The sequence below is a fragment of the Salmo trutta genome, chromosome 12, assembly GCF_901001165.1.
Source record: "Salmo trutta chromosome 12, fSalTru1.1, whole genome shotgun sequence".
In the NCBI taxonomy this organism is placed as follows: domain Eukaryota; kingdom Metazoa; phylum Chordata; class Actinopteri; order Salmoniformes; family Salmonidae; genus Salmo; species Salmo trutta.
Window position 1 is genome coordinate 91597128 of NC_042968.1, and position 22023 is coordinate 91619150.

The 22023-nt window shown below is 44.5% G+C and overlaps 1 protein-coding gene across 5 annotated transcripts in view; it reads right to left on the reverse strand.

Annotated features, from left to right (window-relative positions):
* Positions 1 to 22023, reverse strand: part of arfip2b (ADP-ribosylation factor interacting protein 2b) — a 58407-nt gene that overhangs the window by 35043 nt on the left and 1341 nt on the right. For all 5 annotated transcript variants that reach the window (XM_029770367.1, XM_029770365.1, XM_029770364.1 and 2 more), the window contains exon 2: positions 170 to 266. In XM_029770367.1, the coding sequence (XP_029626227.1) occupies positions 170 to 256 (87 nt within the window). In that variant the 5' untranslated portion in view covers positions 257 to 266. The remainder of the gene's footprint in view (positions 1 to 169; positions 267 to 22023) is intronic.

The window sequence follows — 22023 nt, forward strand, 5'->3', positions numbered from 1 at the left end:
ACCTCTATCCTGAGTGACAGTATATTTGTGCTGTTTGACAATGACGGCAAAGGAATAGGCAAGAGCACAGACAGATCTGGGACCAGTCTACAGCACTCCTGTGGTAGGACAGAAAGAGCTGGTAAGTCAGCTGGGGGTCAACAGTTATGGAAAGGGGTGTGTGACTCACTTGTTCAAGGCTGTCATCCTCCGGCAGCGTCCCCGTGTCTCCGTTACGGTTCATAGGGATCTCCATAGTGGCCGCTTTACTCAGCATACTATCTGTCCTACACACGAGAGAGAGAGCGAGACAGACAGAGAGAGAGAGAGAGAGCGAGAGAGAGACAGACAGAGAGAGAGACAGACAGACAGAGAGACAGACAGACAGAGAGACAGACAGACAGACAGACAGACAGACAGACAGACAGACAGACAGACAGACAGACAGACAGACAGACAGACAGACAGACAGACAGACAGACAGACAGACAGACAGACAGACAGACAGACAGACAGACAGACAGACAGACAGACAGAGAGACAGACAGAGAGACAGACAGACAGACAGACAGACAGACAGACAGACAGACACAGACAGACACAGACAGACAGAGAGAGACAGAGAGAGACAGAGAGAGACAGAGAGAGAGAGACAGAGAGAGAGACAGAGAGAGAGAGACAGAGAGAGAGAGAGACAGAGAGAGAGAGAGAGACAGAGATAGAGAGACAGAGAGAGAGAGAGACAGAGAGAGAGAGAGAGACAGAGAGAGAGAGAGAGACAGAGAGAGAGAGAGAGAGACAGAGAGAGAGAGACAGAGAGAGAGAGACAGAGAGAGAGAGACAGAGAGAGAGAGACAGAGAGAGAGAGACAGAGAGAGAGAGACAGAGAGAGAGAGAGAGAGAGAGAGAGAGAGAGAGAGAGAGAGAGAGAGAGAGAGAGAGAGAGAGAGAGAGAGAGAGAGAGAGAGAGAGAGAGAGACAGAGACAGAGACAGACAGAGAGAAAAAAACATGGAATTAGTCAAATCCAGAACACAATAACCACAGGCAGATTATGATGCTGTCTATGTAAGGCCCGAGATGAGAAACCGATGCGTTTTTCAAGGAGAATGTCTCACTCTCAGCATATGAAACAAGGCGTTGTCATTGTGTGTATGTATATAAAAGACCTACTGACAATGAGACCGGCTGTTCAAGTGGCCAAACATTCATTCAGCTCTATTAGACTACATTAAAAAGGGTCTGTTAACGCTGCGCACGCACACACACACACACACACCAGGGTTTCCGTTAGCTGGTAATCGCCGGCTATTGGCTGTAAAAAAAAGAAGAAATAAAATGTTAAAGCTGATACATAAAATTGATGCCGACCAAATTGACTGGGAGAAAAACAACGGTAGGCAGGTTATCAGCGTGTCGCCCACCACTTTACAATGTGAGCTGGAGGCTGCATTTTTCAAAAAACATACTTCATTGTTTTGAAACCTGATATGTTTTACTTCATATTATGATTTACCTTGCTTGAAAATCTGACCTTGGAAAGGTGAAGGCAATTATGTTATAAAAGACGTAGGCAGTGCGCGAGTTTCCAGTTTGGGGGAAGTATAACGATACAAAGAGTGGTAGAAATGTATCAGTTCTGACTTTTTATAATGGTCATTTTTCTATGAACAGTTTCATTTCAATAATAGCGTTTTAGGTTTCTCAAAATCATTGTCACGTGGTTAATCATAAAAATCTGAATTACATTATTATTTTTTTAAATATCCAAGTTAAAATTCAACTAAATGCGAGATGCACCAGCTTATGCCATTTGGACAAATTGATAAACCGTGATCATTAAATGGCTAGATGAGCGCCTAAATGAGGACTCAGATGGCCAATGCAGCCGTTGGCCAATAACTTCTATTGTCAACTAATTAAAATACAAAGCAGACAACTAAAAATAAATAAAAAATAAACAGAAAATATCCGGATAAATTCTCGTTCTTTCAAATCACGTTCATCTCTCTACTCCGCCTGTCTGCCTCCCTTTTCTATTGGTCTATTTTTGACTTGAGCTATCACTAGTGAAGTGCAATATTGTATCAAATCAATCAAGTGGATCCATGAAGATGTCTCTAGAGAAAAACGAGCCTGTTTCCAGATGCTCAGACTTTCCTGCTCCAGTGAGCTTGGCACAGACAGCCGGGTTTTCTTTGCAAGGGGAAAAGTATTTTATGAAGCGTTTCCAATGGATATCAGATGATATTTGACTCTTTTCACATCGAGGCTTGGTGATTATCGAGGGGGGGATTGTTGGAAAGATTTTCTTCAAAATAGCCTAATAGTTCCTCACAGTAGGTCTATGATTCCCAATGCATACAGCAGGCCAGGTAGACTACTTCTATGCATACAGCAGGCCAGGTAGACTACTTCTATGCATACAGCAGGCCAGGTAGACTACTTCTATGCGTACAGCAGGCCAGGTAGGCTACTTCTATGCGTGCAGCAGGCCAGGTAGGCTACTTCTATGCGTGCAGCAGGCCAGGTAGGCTACTTCTATGCGTGCAGCAGGCCAGGTAGGCTGCTTCTATGCGTACAGCAGGCCAGGTAGACTACTTCTATGCGTACAGCAGGCCAGGTAGACTACTTCTATGCGTGCAGCAGGCCAGGTAGGCTGCTTCTATGCGCGCAGCAGGCCAGGTAGGCTGCTTCTATGCGCGCAGCAGGCCAGGTAGACTACTATGCGCGCAGCAGGCCAGGTAGGCTGCTTCTATGCATGCAGCAGGCCAGGTAGGCTGCTTCTATGCGCGCAGCAGGCCAGGTAGGCTGCTTCTATGCGCGCAGCAGGCCAGGTAGGCTGCTTCTATGCGCGCAGCAGGCCAGGTAGGCTACTTCTATGCATACAGCAGGCCAGGTAGGCTGCTTCTATGCGTGCAGCAGGCCAGGTAGACTACTTCTATGCGTGCAGCAGGCCAGGTAGGCTGCTTCTATGCGTGCAGCAGGCCAGGTAGGCTGCTTCTATGCGTGCAGCAGGCCAGGTAGGCTGCTTCTATGCGTGCAGCAGGCCAGGTAGGCTGCTTCTATGCGTGCAGCAGGCCAGGTAGGCTGCTTCTATGCGTGCAGCAGGCCAGGTAGGCTGCTTCCATGCGTGCAGCAGGCCAGGTAGGCTCCTTCTATGCGCGCAGCAGGCCAGGTAGGCTGCTTCTATGCGTGCAGCAGGCCAGGTAGGCTGCTTCTATGTGCGCAGCAGGCCAGGTAGACTACTTCTATGTGCGCAGCAGGCCAGGTAGGCTACTTCTATGCGCGCAGCAGGCCAGGTAGGCTCCTTCTATGCGTGCAGCAGGCCAGGTAGGCTCCTTCTATGCGTGCTCAGGCTTGTGCTCTCTCCCCCTCTCAACATGAACAAGACAGAGAAACCAGACCTATGCTTGTTTCTCACACGGAGCACTAAACAACTCGTAAATTATGGTTATGAAATAAACCCAAACTTTGTGTATTAGGTTGTGAACTCTACAAATAATGTTGCCACTGCGGGAATGAGAACTAGTAAATGACTGTAGGCCTAATTAGTAATAACAAATGTATGTAAACAAATGACGGAGATTAACGGTACATTTACTTCTGGTGACATATGTAAATGGGGAACTGATCAAAATAAAAAGTCAAACAATTCACATGAAACAATGAATGTGGAAGAATTGGCTGAGCCCACGCATTGTGGAGAGCTGTGCCCACGCATTGTGGAGAGCTGTGCCCACGCATTGTGGAGAGCTGAGCCCACGCATTGTGGAGAGCTGTGCCCACGCATTGTGGAGAGCTGTGCCCACGCATTGTGGAGAGCTGAGCCCACGCATTGTGGAGAGCTGTGCCCACGCATTGTGGAGAGCTGTGCCCACGCATTGTGGAGAGCTGAGCCCACGCATTGTGGAGAGCTGTGCCCACGCATTGTGGAGAGCTGAGCCCACGCATTGTGGAGAGCTGAGCCCACGCATTGTGGAGAGCTGAGCCCACGCATTGTGGAGAGCTGAGCCCACGCATTGTGGAGAGCTGAGCCCACGCATTGTGGAGAGCTGAGCCCACGCATTGTGGAGAGCTGAGCCCGCGCATTGTGGAGAGCTGTGCCCGCGCATTGTGGAGAGCTGTGCCCGCGCATTGTGGAGAGCTGTGCCCGCGCATTGTGGAGAGCTGTGCCCGCGCACTGTGGAGAGCTGTGCCCGCGCACTGTGGAGAGCTGAGCCCGCGCACTGTGGAGAGCTGAGCCCGCGCACTGTGGAGAGCTGAGCCCGCGCACTGTGGAGAGCTGAGCCCGCGCACTGTGGAGAGCTGAGCCCGCGCACTGTGGAGAGCTGAGCCCGCGCACTGTGGAGAGCTGAGCCCGCGCACTGTGGAGAGCTGAGCCCGCGCACTGTGGAGAGCTGAGCCCGCGCACTGTGGAGAGCTGAGCCCGCGCACTGTGGAGAGCTGAGCCCGCGCACTGTGGAGAGCTGAGCCCGCGCACTGTGGAGAGCTGAGCCCGCGCACTGTGGAGAGCTGAGCCCGCGCACTGTGGAGAGCTGAGCCCGCGCACTGTGGAGAGCTGAGCCCGAGCACTGTGGAGAGCTGAGCCCACGCACTGTGGAGAGCTGAGCCCACGCACTGTGGAGAGCTGAGCCCACGCACTGTGGAGAGCTGAGCCCACGCACTGTGGAGAGCTGAGCCCACGCACTGTGGAGAGCTGAGCCCACGCACTGTGGAGAGCTGAGCCCACGCACTGTGGAGAGCTGAGCCCACGCACTGTGGAGAGCTGAGCCCACGCACTGTGGAGAGCTGAGCCCTCGCACTGTGGAGAGCTGAGCCCACGCACTGTGGAGAGAGACGTGACTATAGCCTATATCACTGTGGAGAGAGACGTGACTATAGCCTATATCACTGTGGAGAGAGACGTGACTATAGCCTATATCACTGTGGAGAGAGACGTGACTATAGCCTATATCACTGTGGAGAGAGACGTGACTATAGCCTATATCACTGTGGAGAGAGACGTGACTATAGCCTATAGCAATGTGGAGAGAGACGTGACTATAGCCTATATCAAATGTGGAGAGAGACGTGGACTATAGCCTATATCACTGTGGAGAGAGACGTGACTATAGCCTATATCACTGTGGAGAGAGACGTGACTATAGCCTATATCACTGTGGAGAGAGACGTGACTATAGCCTATATCACTGTGAGAGAGACGTGACTATAGCCTATATCACTGTGGAGAGAGACGTGACTATAGCCTATATCACTGGTGAGAGAGACGTGACTATAGCCTATATCACTGTGGAGAGAGAACGTGACTATAGCCTATATCACTGTGGAGAGAGACGTGACTATAGCCTATATCACTGTGGAGAGAGACGTGACTATAGCCTATATCACTGTGGAGAGAGACGTGACTATAGCCTATATCACTGTGGAGAGAGACGTGACTATAGCCTATATCACTGTGGAGAGAGACGTGACTATAGCCTATATCACTGTGGAGAGAGACGTGACCTATAGCCTATATCACTGTGGAGAGAGACGTGACTATAGCCTATATCACTGTGGAGAGAGACGTGACTATAGCCTATATCACTGTGGAGAGAGACGTGACTATAGCCTATATCACTGTGGAGAGAGACGTGACTATAGCCTATATCACTGTGGAGAGAGACGTGACTATAGCCTATATCACTGTGGAGAGAGACGTGACTATAGCCTATATCACTGTGGAGAGAGACGTGACTATAGCCTATATCACTGTGGAGAGAGACGTGACTATAGCCTATATCACTGTGGAGAGAGACGTGACTATAGCCTATATCACTGTGGAGAGAGACGTGACTATAGCCTATATCACTGTGGAGAGAGACGTGACTATAGCCTATATCACTGTGGAGAGAGACGTGACTATAGCCTATATCACTGTGGAGATGAGACGTGACTATAGCCTATATCACTGTGGAGAGAGACGTGACTATAGCCTATATCACTGTGGAGAGAGACGTGACTATAGCCTATATCACTGTGGAGAGAGACGTGACTATAGCCTATATCACTGTGGAGAGAGACGTGACTTATAGCCTATATCACTGTGGAGAGAGACGTGACTATAGCCTATATCACTGTGGAAGAGAGACGTGACTATAGCCTAGATCACTGTGGAGAGAGACGTGACTATAGCCTATATCACTGTGGAGAGAGACGTGACTATAGCCTATATCACTGTGGAGAGAGACGTGACTATAGCCTATATCACTGTGGAGAGAGACGTGACTATAGCCTATATCACTGTGGAGAGAGACGTGACTATAGCCTATATCACTGTGGGAGGAAAAGAGACGTGACTATAGCCTATATCACTGTGGAGAGAGACGTGACTATAGCCTATATCACTGTGGAGAGAGACGTGACTATAGCCTATATCACTGTGGAGAGAGACGTGACTATAGCCTATATCACTGTGGAGAGAGACGTGACTATAGCCTATATCACTGTGGAGAGAGACGTGACTATAGCCTATATCACTGTGGAGAGAGACGTGACTATAGCCTATATCACTGTGGAGAGAGACGTGACTATAGCCTATATCACTGTGGAGAGAGACGTGACTATAGCCTATATCACTGTGGAGAGAATGAGAGAGAAGTGACTATAGCCCTATATCACTGTGGAGAGAGACGTGACTATAGCCTATATCACTGGTGGAGAGAGAGGACTATAGCCTATATCACTGTGGAGAGAGACGTGACTATAGCCTATATCACTGTGGAGAGAGACGTGACTATAGCCTATATCACTGTGGAGAGAGACGTGACTATAGCCTATATCACTGTGGAGAGAGACGTGACTATAGCCTATATCAACTGTGGAGAGAGACGTGACTATAGCCTATATCACTGTGGAGAGAGACGTGACTATAGCCTATATCACTGTGGAGAGAGACGTGACTATAGCCTATATCACTGTGGAGAGAGACGTGACTATAGCCTATATCACTGTGGAGAGAGACGTGACTATAGCCTATATCACTGTGGAGAGAGACGTGACTATAGCCTATATCACTGTGGAGAGAGACGTGACTATAGCCTATATCACTGTGGAGAGAGACGTGACTATAGCCTATATCACTGTGGAGAGAGACGTGACTATAGCCTATATCACTGTGGAGAGAGACGTGACTATAGCCTATATCATGTGGAGAGAGACGTGACTATAGCCTATATCACTGTGGAGAGAGACGTGACTATAGCCTATATCACTGTGGAGAGAGACGTGACTATAGCCTATATCACTGTGGAGAGAGACGTGACTATAGCCTATATCACTGTGGAGAGAGACGTGACTATAGCCTATATCACTGTGGAGAGAGACGTGGACTATAGCCTATATCACTGTGGAGAGAGACGTGACTATAGCCTATATCACTGTGGAGAGAGACGTGACTATAGCCTATATCACTGTGGAGAGAGACGTGACTATAGCCTATATCACTGTGGAGAGAGACGTGACTATAGCCTATATCACTGTGGAGAGAGACGTGACTATAGCCTATATCACTGTGGAGAGAGACGTGACTATAGCCTATATCAATGTGGAGAGAGACGTGACTATAGCCTATATCACTGTGGAGAGAGACGTGACTATAGCCTATATCACTGTGGAGAGAGACGTGACTATAGCCTATATCACTGTGGAGAGAGACGTGACTATAGCCTATATCACTGTGGAGAGAGACGTGACTATAGCCTATATCACTGTGGAGAGAGACGTGACTATAGCCTATATCACTGTGGAGAGAGACGTGACTATAGCCTATATCACTGTGAGAGAGACGTGACTATAGCCTATATCATTGTGGAGAGAGACGTGACTATAGCCTATATCATTGTGGAGAGAGACGTGACTATAGCCTATATCATTGTGGAGAGAGACGTGACTATAGCCTATATCATTGTGGAGAGAGACGTGACTATAGCCTATATCACTGTGGAGAGAGACGTGACTATAGCCTATATCACTGTGGAGAGAGACTGTGACTATAGCCTATATCACTGTGGAGAGAGACGTGACTATAGCCTATATCACTGTGGAGAGAGACGTGACTATAGCCTATATCACTGTGGAGAGAGACGTGACTATAGCCTATATCACTGTGGAGAGAGACGTGACTATAGCCTATATCACTGTGGAGAGAGACGTGACTATAGCCTATATCACTGTGGAGAGAGACGTGACTATAGCCTATATCACTGTGGAGAGAGACGTGACTATAGCCTATATCACTGTGGAGAGAGACGTGACTATAGCCTATATCACTGTGGAGAGAGACGTGACTATAGCCTATATCACTGTGGAGAGAGACGTGACTATAGCCTATATCACTGTGGAGAGAGACGTGACTATAGCCTATAGCACTGGTGGGAGAGAGACGGACTATAGCCTATATCACTGTGGAGAGAGACGTGACTATAGCCTATATCACTGTGGAGAGAGACGTGACTATAGCCTATATCACTGTGGAGAGAGACGTGACTATAGCCTATATCACTGTGGAGAGAGACGTGACTATAGCCTATATCATTGTGGAGAGAGACGTGACTATAGCCTATATCATTGTGGAGAGAGACGTGACTATAGCCTATATCATTGTGGAGAGAGACGTGACTATAGCCTATATCATTGTGGAGAGAGACGTGACTATAGCCTATATCACTGTGGAGAGAGACGTGACTATAGCCTATATCACTTGTGGAGAGAGACGTGACTATAGCCTATATCATTGTGGAGAGAGACGTGACTATAGCCTATATCATTGTGGAGAGAGACGTGACTATAGCCTATATCACTGTGGAGAGAGACGTGACTATAGCCTATATCACTGTGGAGAGAGACGTGACTATATCCTATATCACTGTGGAGAGAGACGTGACTATAGCCTATATCACTGTGGAGAGAGACGTGACTATAGCCTATATCACTGTGGAGAGAGACGTGACTATAGCCTATATCACTGTGGAGAGAGACGTGACTATAGCCTATATCACTGTGGAGAGGGGACGTGACTATAGCCTATATCACTGTGGAGAGAGACGTGACTATAGCCTATATCACTGTGGAGAGAGACGTGACTATAGCCTATATCACTGTGGAGAGAGACGTGACTATAGCCTATATCACTGTGGAGAGAGACGTGACTATAGCCTATATCACTGTGGAGAGAGACGTGACTATAGCCTATATCATTGTGGAGAGAGACGTGACTATAGCCTATATCACTGTGGAGAGAGACGTGACTATAGCCTATATCACTGTGGAGAGAGACGTGACTATAGCCTATATCACTGTGGAGAGAGACGTGACTATAGCCTATATCACTGTGGAGAGAGACGTGACTATAGCCTATATCACTGTGGAGAGAGACGTGACTATAGCCTATATCACTGTGGAGAGAGACGTGACTATAGCCTATATCACTGTGGAGAGAGACGTGACTATAGCCTATATCACTGTGGAGAGAGACGTGACTATAGCCTATATCACTGTGGAGAGAGACGTGACTATAGCCTATATCACTGTGGAGAGAGACGTGACTATAGCCTATATCACTGTGGAGAGAGACGTGACTATAGCCTATATCACTGTGGAGAGAGACGTGACTATAGCCTATATCACTGTGGAGAGAGACGTGACTATAGCCTATATCACTGTGGAGAGAGACGTGACTATAGCCTATATCACTGTGGAGAGAGACGTGACTATAGCCTATATCACTGTGGAGAGAGACGTGACTATAGCCTATATCTTCGCCACACACCCCTCCTTTTTGTTCACATCGTCTTCACATATGTTAGATGTTTTTCCACTGGACAGCCGCAACTCAAATCAACTAGGCCTTTTGCCACCGCTCACCGACTACGAAGGACTTCCTTCCTCTTTCTCCTGTTCTATTGGTTTACATAAACTTCCTTCCTCTTTCTCCTGTTCTATTGGTTTACAGATCAACTTCCTTCCTCTTTCTCCTGTTCTATTGGTTTACAGATCAACTTCCTTCCTCTTTCTCCTGTTCTATTGGTTTACATAAACTTCCTTCCTCTTTCTCCTGTTCTATTGGTTTACAGATCAACTTCCTTCCTCTTTCTCCTGTTCTATTGGTTTACAGATCAACTTCCTTCTTCCGTTGTCCAGAAGACAAAATGGACAATTCATATTAGCAACTCTTCCTAGTTGTTGCATCTTTAGATTCACCCTCGTTTCTAAAAAGGAGTTTTCCCCCCCACATCTCTGTCATATACTCTGGCGTTAGGTGTTTAAAATGGGCGTTTTTTTCCCTTTTTCTCCCCATGAATAACAGTTTGGTAAATGTTTGGAAATTAAGTGTTAATGGCTGCTTTATTACAGGAGTTGAACGGTCTGTTAAGATGAATTAGCGTCATCTAAAATGTGACGCCTGTCATTCTGAACACCGTAGGTGGACGACCCCTAACGGGTCACACACACCCCAATGCATATGTGTCTGGTAAATTAATCAAAAATGTCTGGTAAATTTTAAATCTTCCCGGTCACGTTGTCCGCCGCCACATTTTCCTAACAGCAACCCTGACCCACACACACACACACACACACACCACTCAGCAGACGTAGACACACACACGCCACTCAGAACACACACGCCACTCAGAACACACACACACCACTCAGAACACACACACACACACACACACACACACACACCACTCAGAACACACACACACACACCACTCAGAACACACACACACACACACCACTCAGAACACACACACACACCACTCAGAACACACACACACACTCACCACATTTAATTAGCCTACTGAGAACTAACATACGCATAACTCAGCCAACACTAATTAATTCTCTATTACTGAACGCTGATGAGATGAAGTGGTATGTAGACCACAATGGAGAGGAGTGTGTGTGTGTGCTGTTTGCTCAGGTTAATAAGGGTGAGGAGGTTAGAGGACTAACTGAAAGTTTATCAGGGTGGTCGTGACATTTTGTCAGCCGGCGATTTAAATAACTGGTCAGTCTCACTGTAATTGACTGCTAATTAACATAAAGACATTTAGTATCTCCTGTCTTCCACACAGCCTACAATCCACTAATACATTTACATTTTAGTAATTTAGCAGACGCTCTTATCCAGAGCGACTTACAGTAGTGAATGCATACATTTCATACAATTTCATACATATCATAATTTTTTTTCTGTGCTGGCCCCCCGTGGGAATCGAACCCACAACCCTGGTGTTGCAAACACCATGCTCTACCAACTGAGCTACAGGGAAGGCTAATGCTGAACTTTGGAACATCTACATATTTCAAAAGTCTAATAAATCTATTTAATATAACCTACAGCTTCACAAATCCATTATTTATTTTAGACAGGTCTAAAGAAACATGAAGAAAATGTAGTCTATTTCAGAAGAACAGAATAGGATGCTCTGAGTTGTCCTTATGTTAGGTCCTGATCTGATCATATTCTGACTATGCCATATGGCTGTGGGCTACACTAGTTCAAATGAAGTTTTATTTGTCACCTGTGCCGAATACAACAGGTGTAAACCTTACAGTGAAATGCTTACTTACAAGCCCTTAAACAACAATGCTTTAACTTTTTTAGGATAGGGGGGCAGCATTCGGAATTTTGGATGAAAAGTGTGCCCAAAGTAAACTGCCTGCTACTCAGGCCCATAAGCTAGGATATGCATATTATTAGTATATTTCAATAGAAAACACTCTAAAGTTTCCAAAATGGTTAAAATAATGTCTTTGTATAACAGAACTGAAATGGCAGGCGAAAACCTGAGGAAAATCCATCCAGGAAGTGCTATTATTTTGAAATGGGTGTTTTTCCATTGAAAACCTATCCACCATATAAATGGTTATGGCCCAGATTGCGTTCCCTATGGCTTCCACTAGCTGTGAACAGTCTTTAGACATTGTTTCAGGCCTTTACTCTGAAAAATGAGGGAGAACGAGCAGTTTCAATGAGAGGCCAGTGGAAAGTCCCCAACCTGTTTGGTGCGCCTTTCGTTGTTTTTCTTTTATATTGACGACGCTATTGTCCGGTTGAAATATTATCAATTATTTAGGCTAAAAACAACCTGAATTGACATGTTTCTACAAACTAAGGATACTATTTGGAATTTGCGTCTGTCCGTTGTGACCGCAGTTGAGCCATTGGATTACTGAATAAAACACTCAAACAAAATGGAGGTTTTTGGATAAAGAGGGACTTTATCGAACAAAACAAACATTTATTTTGTAACTGGGAGTCATGTGAGTGTAATCGTACGAAGATCAAAGGTAAGTGATTAATTTTATTGCTATTTCTGACTTTCGTGACTAATCTACTTGGCTGCTAACTGTTTGTAATGTTTTGTCTGCTGAGCGCTGTTCTCAGATAATCACATGGTTTGCTTTCGCCGTAAAGCCTTTTTGAAATCTGACACGGCGGCTGGATTAACAAGTTAAGCTTTATTTTTATGTATTGCACTTGTGATTTCATGACAGTTAAATATTTATAGTAATTTAATTTGAATTTGTCGCTCTGCAATTTCACCGGAAGTTGTCGAGGTAGGACGCTAGTGTCCCATTGATCCATAAGAAGTTAAGAAGTTCAGAAAAATAAGTGTTAAGTAAAAAATATTGAAGATAAAAGTAACAAATAATTTAAAAAACGGCAGCAGTAAAATAACAAGAGCGGCTATATACAGGGGGTACCGGTACAGAGTCAATGTGGAGGCTATATACAGGGGTACCGGTACAGAGTCAATGTGGAGGCTATATACAGGGTGTTACGGTACAGAGTCAATGTGGAGGCTATATACAGGGTATTACGGTACAGAGTCAATGTGGAGGCTATATACAGGGTGTTACGGTACAGAGTCAATGTGGAGGCTATATACAGGGTATTACGGTACAGAGTCAATGTGGAGGCTATATACAGGGGGTACCGGTACAGAGTCAATGTGGAGGCTATATACAGGGTGTTACGGTACAGAGTCAATGTGGAGGCTATATACAGGGTATTACGGTACAGAGTCAATGTGGAGGCTATATACAGGGTGTTACGGTACAGAGTCAATGTGGAGGCTATATACAGGGGGTACCGGTACAGAGTCAATGTGGAGGCTATATACAGGGTGTTACGGTACAGAGTCAATGTGGAGGCTATATACAGGGTGTTACGGTACAGAGTCAATGTGGAGGCTATATACAGGAGGTACCGGTACAGAGTCAATGTGGAGGCTATATACAGGGGGTACCGGTACAGAGTCAATGTGGAGGCTATATACAGGGGGTACCGGTACAGAGTCAATGTGGAGGCTATATACAGGGGGTACTGGTACAGAGTCAATGTGGAGGCTATATACAGGGGGTACCGGTACAGAGTCAATGTGGAGGCTATATACAGGGGGTACTGGTACAGAGTCAATGTGGAGGCTATATACAGGGTGTTACGGTACAGAGTCAATGTGGAGGCTATATACAGGGTGTTACGGTACAGAGTCAATGTGGAGGCTATATACAGGGGGTACCGGTACAGAGTCAATGTGCGGGGGCACCGGTCAGTCGAGGTAATATGTACATGTACAGTAGTGACTAATGCATAGATAATAAACAGAGAGTAGCAGCATCGTAAGAGGGGGTTCTGGGTAGACCAGATTTGCTTAGAAATCCCGTGGCATTAATTATATTATTTAATAGTAAGAATAATACAATTGAACATAGCTGAATAAAATAGAAAGGATATTTTCTTTCCCCAAAACAATTTGAGGGAGTGCGCACATGCGGCGGCTATTCAGTCTTGAGCAGTTAACAAAGAAACCGATCCGTCTATATATGCTTCATTTAGAATAATTAATGTAACTTCAGTTGTGATACAAACGTTGGGGGCGATATGTTTTCATTTATAATATACTCTACGGCCGCATAAATGGGACGAATGATGATTTGAAGAAAAAGAAGGGGAAAAAAAGTTATGAAAGGGAAGCATTATGCCGTTTCTTGATCACACTTCATCAGTCTCTCATTCACAATTTGACAAGCACTTGATAATATTCTCAGGCAGCATTTTCTATTTAATCTGACCTTTAGCCTACTAATATGTGTGGAAACATTTTGTTTTTATTTAGAACGGCCCAGAAACATCCATAGCCTGCAAATAGTGGATGGAGGTTACCTGCTGTTACTGTTTTAATATGCAGGTGGGCTACACCGGTTGGAAAGCGGATAAATGTGTTTAATTTTTAAGAATTTAGCAATAAATCTAAGAGGAGGAAGTCTGGAATCCACTTTAAATAGTGGACAGTCAAAAAAACCCTCTGTTTTCACACAATGCCGGGGCTTATAAGAAGACGTTTCACTAGGCTCTGTAGACTATGGTCTCTCCAAACATACCAGGGGTCCTGAGACTATAGGCTACATTTAGAGTTATTGGGCCACTTTAGTTGTAATACAAACTTTAGCAAAACATATCGGCTTCTGGGCTAGGCTACGTGATGCTCGCGACTATGATTTGAAAAGGAGTCGCAAACAAAAAAGGCACGAACGGTTTCTTGTCTCAGACTGCAAACGCTGGGCATCATTCACAAGTCATAATACATCATGCACAAGTGATACTATTGGCACCTATTAGACTGTTCTCTATACTTTATTAAATAATGTGTGAAAGTAGGACTATTTCTGTCTGTAATAAAGCCCTTTTGTGGAGAAAAACTCACTCTGATTGGCTGGGCCTGGCTCCCAAGTGGGTGGGGTGGGCCTGGCTCCCAAGTGGGTGGGGTGGGCCTGGCTCCCAAGTGGGTGGGGTGGGCCTGGCTCCCAAGTGGGTGGGGTGGGCCTGGCTCCCAAGTGGGTGGGGTGGGCCTGGCTCCCAAGTGGGTGGGGTGGGCCTGGCTCCCAAGTGGGTGGGGTGGGCCTGGCTCCCAAGTGGGTGGGGTGGGCCTGGCTCCCAAGTGGCTGGGCCTGGCTCCCAAGTGGGTGGGCCTATGCCCTCCTAGGCCCACCCATGGCTGCACCCCGGGCCCAGTCATATGAAATCTCCCGTTAGAATTTATCACATTCTTTGTTGGGGGGGATAATCTAATCTTCCTGCTGCTCTAAATCCACAACAATGCTCATTTGCGCTCCTACAGTAGCAAAAGCGCTGGCTAGCAGTGTTTCTGTACTTTACACTGTACATGTGGTGGCAGAGTTTGCAAAACAAATGCCCACCCAATGGATACAAATCGGGTATCATTATGCCAGGTAGGCCTTCTTTGCTGTCAACACTTAAATTGAGAAGTTAGTTTGGGGAAAGCCTTTACTGTTTTGGCATTCATCGAATTTGATCAGTTTTCTATTATATATATATATATATATATATATAAAATGATTGAGTGAAAAACCCCACACAGAAACCTATTTTTTTTTTTTTAAACAGCAAGATAAAAGGATTTGGCCCCCCAAAAATTGCTGCTGACTGTTGAAAATCTAACAAAATAACACCCTTCTTTAGATTGGAAGGAAAAACTAAAGCCTTGCACAATGTTAATATGATATTGCCAAGTTAAAATGTTATGTGTGTATGAAGGGTAGATCATTATAGGACACTGGCTCCTTGCTCAGCCCGCAAATTAAAGATAAAATGATCCACTATGTCTGTCTCTCTACTGGCTGTGTAGGGCAGGAAACCAAGCTCCCTTGACATTACCAGTAATGTTACCAGGGGTCCCCGTTCAGCAAGCTACCAGTAATGTTACCAGGGGCCCCCGTTCAGCAAGCTACCAGTAATGTTACCAGGGGCCCCCGTTCAGCAAGCTACCAGTAATGTTACCAGGGGCCCCCGTTCAGCAAGCTACCGGTAATGTTACCATGGTTACATTCAGTAGACTACCGGTAATGTTACCATGGTTACATTCAGTAGACTACCGGTAATGTTACCATGGTTACATTCAGTAGACTACCGGTAATGTTACCATGGTTACATTCAGTAGACTACCGGTAATGTTACCATGGTTACATTCAGTAGACTACCGGTAATGTTACCATGGTTACATTCAGTAGACTACCAGTAATGTTAGCATGGTTACATTCAGTAGACTACCGGTAATGTTACCATGGTTACATTCAGTAGACTACCAGTAATGTTAGCATGGTTACATTCAGTAGACTACCAGTAATGTTACCATGGTTACGTTCAGTTGAATTGAAAAACATTCTTGAATGTTGCAGATAGTATATTTCTAAATGTTAATTAAGGAATCATTAAAATATCTAAAAAGTTCCAAAACGTTGTGTCCTGATGAACGCGCCACAGGTTGTAAGCTAGAGTTAGCTAATGAGGTAACATGACTGAACAAGGTGTAGCTTAAAAACAAATGATTAACGGTGCGGTCTGCAAATAGCCTAGTTTTAGAACGGCCCCCCTGCGATATGCTTTATGATTGGAAAAATGCGGCTTGCAAGATAGAAAGCAAAAAATAAAAAAAACACACAAAAAATAAAAGTTTGTCTTTTCTAGCCTAAGGGCTAGAATCAAGACATTTTCTCTGAGGAAAGAGCTACATTGGACCTGTATATGAAATGGGAGGGTTGAGGGAGACAGTGTAGGCCTAGGGCGGGAACCAAGCCCCTGGCCTGGACACTAATTACATAGCCTGGTTTATGACTCAACTGATGGCTTTAAAGAAAGAAAAGTCCAAGCACTCAGACTGTAGTCAGTTTAGCCAGTGGACAGATTGAGGAGTGGTTGCTTTTCTTATTTAGTCATTGCTTCATTGCCGTCGGTTGGTTGGTTGGTTGCAGCCTGTGTGGTCATTTTAGTTGGATGAAATAGGCCAAATATGGTTATTATGCATTATAATGTGAGGACACAAAAAAACACAGTGATGTATTCAATGTAGCAGACGCAGACAGACAGACAGGCAGGCAGGCAGGCAGGCAGGCAGGCAGGCAGGCAGGCAGGCAGGCAGGCAGCTGCTGGTAAAAAGAGCAACGTGGCGATATGGCCATGATCCAAACACTGATCCAGGCCAGGGGTGCATTCATTAGTACGACACTGTTGCAAAACATTTGCTTTTGTTTTGTTTCTAGTGCCTGACGACATGTCTAATAGAATCATTTAAAAACTAACAAGAACCTTTTCTGATCTTTTCAAACGACCCGACAAAAAGTCCTACTTAAGTGTGGAATAATTTTTTTTTTTTTTTAAATCGACAGAAACAATTAGGCAATACAAAAGAGACACGGAGAGAGAGAGAGTGGGGGGGGAGAAAGAGAGGGGAGGGAGACACAGAGAGCGAGAGAGAGACAGAAGAGTGGCTCTCTACAGAAAACAGCCTGGTTGTGTCCTTTTCAGCAAGGCTGTTTCTGTCCTGTCACTATGACAACCGCGAGGAACACTCCATGTCTCAGGAGGACTAATGTGCAGCTGATAAACAATCTCAATAATAAAAAAAACACTCGTTATTCCACTGTGCATGAGATTACCATCAATGGTGGGACAGAAAAAAAAAGATTGAATAGCCAAGTCCTACTCTTTAACGGACGGGGGTGGTGTATGTAGATATACGGTTTGAGCTTTAAAAATTGTTTTATTTTAAAAAGAGGCAATCTGCAGTTGTTACTGACTTCAGATCAGTTTTGTATTTAACGAGGCAATCTATTTTTGGACTTATAAATGAATGATATGTAAACATTGATTCTTGAAGAATTTAACTTATAAATGCCTCAGGAGTTTAGTTCAACTGTCATTTACCATCAGAACCCAAAATATTAACTTTTACTGTAAACCATTTTTTTTGTAAACAATATATAGCCTCAAAACATGGTTAAAACTACACAATTTGAGATCATGGATGGTCAGTCCTTGAATCCATAGCTCCGTCTATGAATTTGAGAGTGGTTACATTTCTCCAGCTCCGTCGCTCAGCTTTTATACACGAAACGGGCATGGAGAACGCTTTGTTGTTATTGTTTCAACTGCCGATTGGCCACTTTTAAGAAAACCACTTGTGATTAAGAGAGATGAGATAGGTGTAACCTAGGCATCATTATAGTGAATCGCAAGAAAAAAAAACGGAACAATCAAAAATCATTTGTCATTGGTCGCTACAGGTAACTGACAAAATAAAGGAAACACTAACCCAGTGTCTTAATAGGGCGTTGGGGCCACCAGAACAGCTTCAATGTGTCTTGGAATACATTCTATAAGAGTCTGGAACTCTATTGGAGGGATGTGACACCATTCTTCCACGAGAAATACCAGAATTTGGTGTTTTGTTGATGGAAAACAGTCTTAGGTGCCGCTACAGAATCTCCCATTAGTGTTCAGTTGGGTTGAGATCTGGTGACTGACTCTTTCAAAAAAATCACAGATCAATTGTTCTAGCCATGGTAGCTAAAATAATGAGCAACTGGGCTTTTCTTTTTTTATACATAACCCTAAGCATGATGGGATTTTAACTGCTTAATTAACTCAGGAACTACACCTGTGGGAAAGCACCTGCTTTCAATATACTTTGTATCATTTACTTAAGTGTTTTGTTTATTTTGGCAGTTACCTGTAGTTAGTAATGCAGTCGTACAGGGCCCCACATTAACGCTTGTCCTTGTCTGGAACAAGTTTTTAAAAATATATATGTTTTAAAACTAGTACGACAACAAGAAGAGATTTAATTTGTCTGAATGGATAAGTCACGACTGCCTTGTGGAGGAATTTAGGAAATGGTTGAAGGGAATGCTGGGAGATTTGGCGTCACCTTTGACCTTTTTAAACGTGTTGGCTGGAGTTTTACTGTTCTCTATTGCCATGGTAGGAGAGTTGTGACAGGTCGAGTGGGACTCTGGCAAATAGTATATATTAAATCACAATTTCAAATCAATTACTCTGATCAGAAAGGCCAACATTGGAATAATATTAAGATGTATTTGTCTTGTAGATAAATAAGCCTCCATGTCATAGTGTAGGCGATATACACAATGGTTACATCCTACATGTCATAGTGTAGGTGATATACACAATGGTTACATCCTCCATGTCATAGTGTAGGTGATATACACAATGGTTACATCCTACATGTCATAGTGTAGGTGATATACACAATGGTTACATCCTCCATGTCATAGTGTAGGTGATATACACAATGGTTACATCCTCCATGTCATAGTGTAGGTGATATACACAATGGTTACATCCTACATGTCATAGTGTAGGTGACATACACAATGGTTACATCCTACATGTCATAGTGTAGGTGATAGCTGACATAAGGGAGGCGCCAGAAATATGTAACCAAACTTTAAATGAGACTTTTAATTACATAAATATAGGTTAAAAATGCCAGACATGTTTGAGGAATATAAGGAAGGATGATTAACATTCACGTCTAAAAGGCTTTGATTGGTGTCAACGAGGCACGGTTTGATCAAATGGTCACACGACGGGAGAGTGAAGGGCCAGCGTCTGTTACGCAACTCACATCACTCACCATATAACCGTTTACAACCTGGACGTTTTATGTCATTTTTAAAGAAGCAATGTCTTACCTTCTTTCAAAGTAGCCTAGCCTAGCCTAGCCAACATAGATTCATAGATATGTTGATGGAATCATTCTATAAAACACTTAATATGACATTGAAACTGTCACATCAAACCATTGGCGCGTGCGGTGTGTTTTTGACAAGTGTTTTCCCGCTAATTACATTTTGGAACATTTACGAATAGCCTACGGCCATGTGAAGAAATAACAAAAAAATTACTTTAACATTTTAAGCGAAACGGTCTGATCTGTTGCATCAGACTCATTAGAGCCCCACGGTGGAGGTGTCAAAATACCCATAAAACCTATTTCAGTCAAACAGGGAAATGGTTCCAATAGTTTTTCCTCTGGTGTAAAATGTTGATAACCATGTAAATCGCTCTTGGACAAGGTGACTTTCATCAATATATTTGACAAGTATAATCGATACAATGACCAGTAGAAACTGCAGTCATTTTCATTATTCTTACCAATGATTTAGGAATCCTTGTGAGTAAGTAATTAGCTAGGTTGCTACTTGTTGTTCACCTATTGAAATTGGATTTCAGTTCATGAAAATAAATAGCTAGCCAGCTCCTTAACCCTGTTGCCCAACGCTAACATTATAAAAGAGCCAGCTAGCTTCATCTGGCTAGTGAGGCTCGACCGGACCGGGTTATGTGTTGTGATGCTAGCCACAATAAGGATTAGGCACAATAGTGGAATTTGCAGTTTGTCTTCAAAAGAAGTGTCATTGACAGTGATGCAAATGAATAAAAATATAATTATACCATACCTTTATTTTGAAGGCTAACCACATAGTCCAGTATTGTGGCCTATCCTTATTGTTTCTAGCTTCACATAGATGGGTCCGACCACCATTAATCAAATAAGAACTGTCTTATAAATTAGGGTTATTTTAGATGATGACACCTAGCTAGATAGTTAGCTAGCTAACTATAGGTGCTGAAACAGATTGTCGTTTTGTTGTATTTTTGGGAAAGAACATTGTTTGCATCCATGAGCTAGCTAGCTTTTTTTTTAAATGACCAGCACTGTAGGTGTGTGAGACAACTTTACCAGCATCATAGCAGACGTGTCGATGAATCGTTGTGACATATGAAATACGAGTGATGTAATAACTACGGAAAAAATGTGACGTACAGTCATAGTCAGGTCCTGATTGGTCAACAAGCTTATTTGACGTGTATATTTTTTGACACGCCTATTGGCATTTTAAAAAAATGTTTTATATATATAACCCTAAGCATGATGGGATTTTAACTGCTTAATTCCATAGCAGAGACCCAAACGGCGTTCCATAGCAGAGACCCAAACGGCGTTCCATAGCAGAGACCCAAACGGCGTTCCATAGCAGAGACCCAAACGGCGTTCCATAGCAGAGACCCAAACGGCGTTCCATAGCAGAGACCCAAACGGCATTCCATAGCAGAGACCCAAACGGCGTTCCATAGCAGAGACCCAAACGGCGTTCCATAGCAGAGACCCAAACGGCATTCCATAGCAGAGACCCAAACGGCGTTCCATAGCAGAGACCCAAACGGCATTCCATAGCAGAGACCCAAACGGCGTTCCATAGCAGAGACCCAAACGGCGTTCCATAGCAGAGACCCAAACGGCGTTCCATAGCAGAGACCCAAACGGCGTTCCATAGCAGAGACCCAAACGGCGTTCCATAGCAGAGACCCAAACGGCGTTCCATAGCAGAGACCCAAACGGCGTTCCATAGCAGAGACCCAAACGGCATTCCATAGGGATCCTGGTTGAGAATGAAACGACTGAACAAACGAACAACGAAACCGCACAGGAAGTAAGTGAAAGAAATAGGTTTTGATTATGTTTTACTGGCAATGGGGACCTACGTAAAAGCCAACAAAATAACGTTTTGGTCAGTGTGGTGTGTCTGTAACCTTTATTTAACTAGGCAAGAACAAATTCTTATTTACAATGGACGGCCTGCCCCGGACGACATTGGGCCAATTGGGCGCCGCCCTATGGGACCGGCGCCGCCCTATGGGACCGCCCTATGGGACCGCCCTATGGGACTCGCGCCGCCCTATGGGACTCGCGCCGCCCTATGGGACTCGCGCCGCCCTATGGGACTCCCAATCATGGCTGGATGTGATATCACCGCTGTGATACAGCCTGGAATGGAACCAGGGTGTCTGTAGTGGCGCCTCTAGCACTGAGACGTAGTGACTTAGACCGCTGCGTCCATGTGTGTGTGTTAACTATTTAACTGTACTAGAATGCTTAAAAAGGCCACAAAAATTTTAAACATCGGTTTCGGGTTTTTTGGGCAAGGAAAATATCGATGTCGGACAAAAATGTAATATCAGTACATCACTAGTTAATATTTACGTTCAGTATCTATGGTTCAGTTCAGCACAAAGTTCAAGTTCATTTATATTGGATATTTGGTTCTCTCGTCAGTAGCTATTGAACCAAGTATGGCATGACAATAAAAATTGTATTCTGAATCAGGG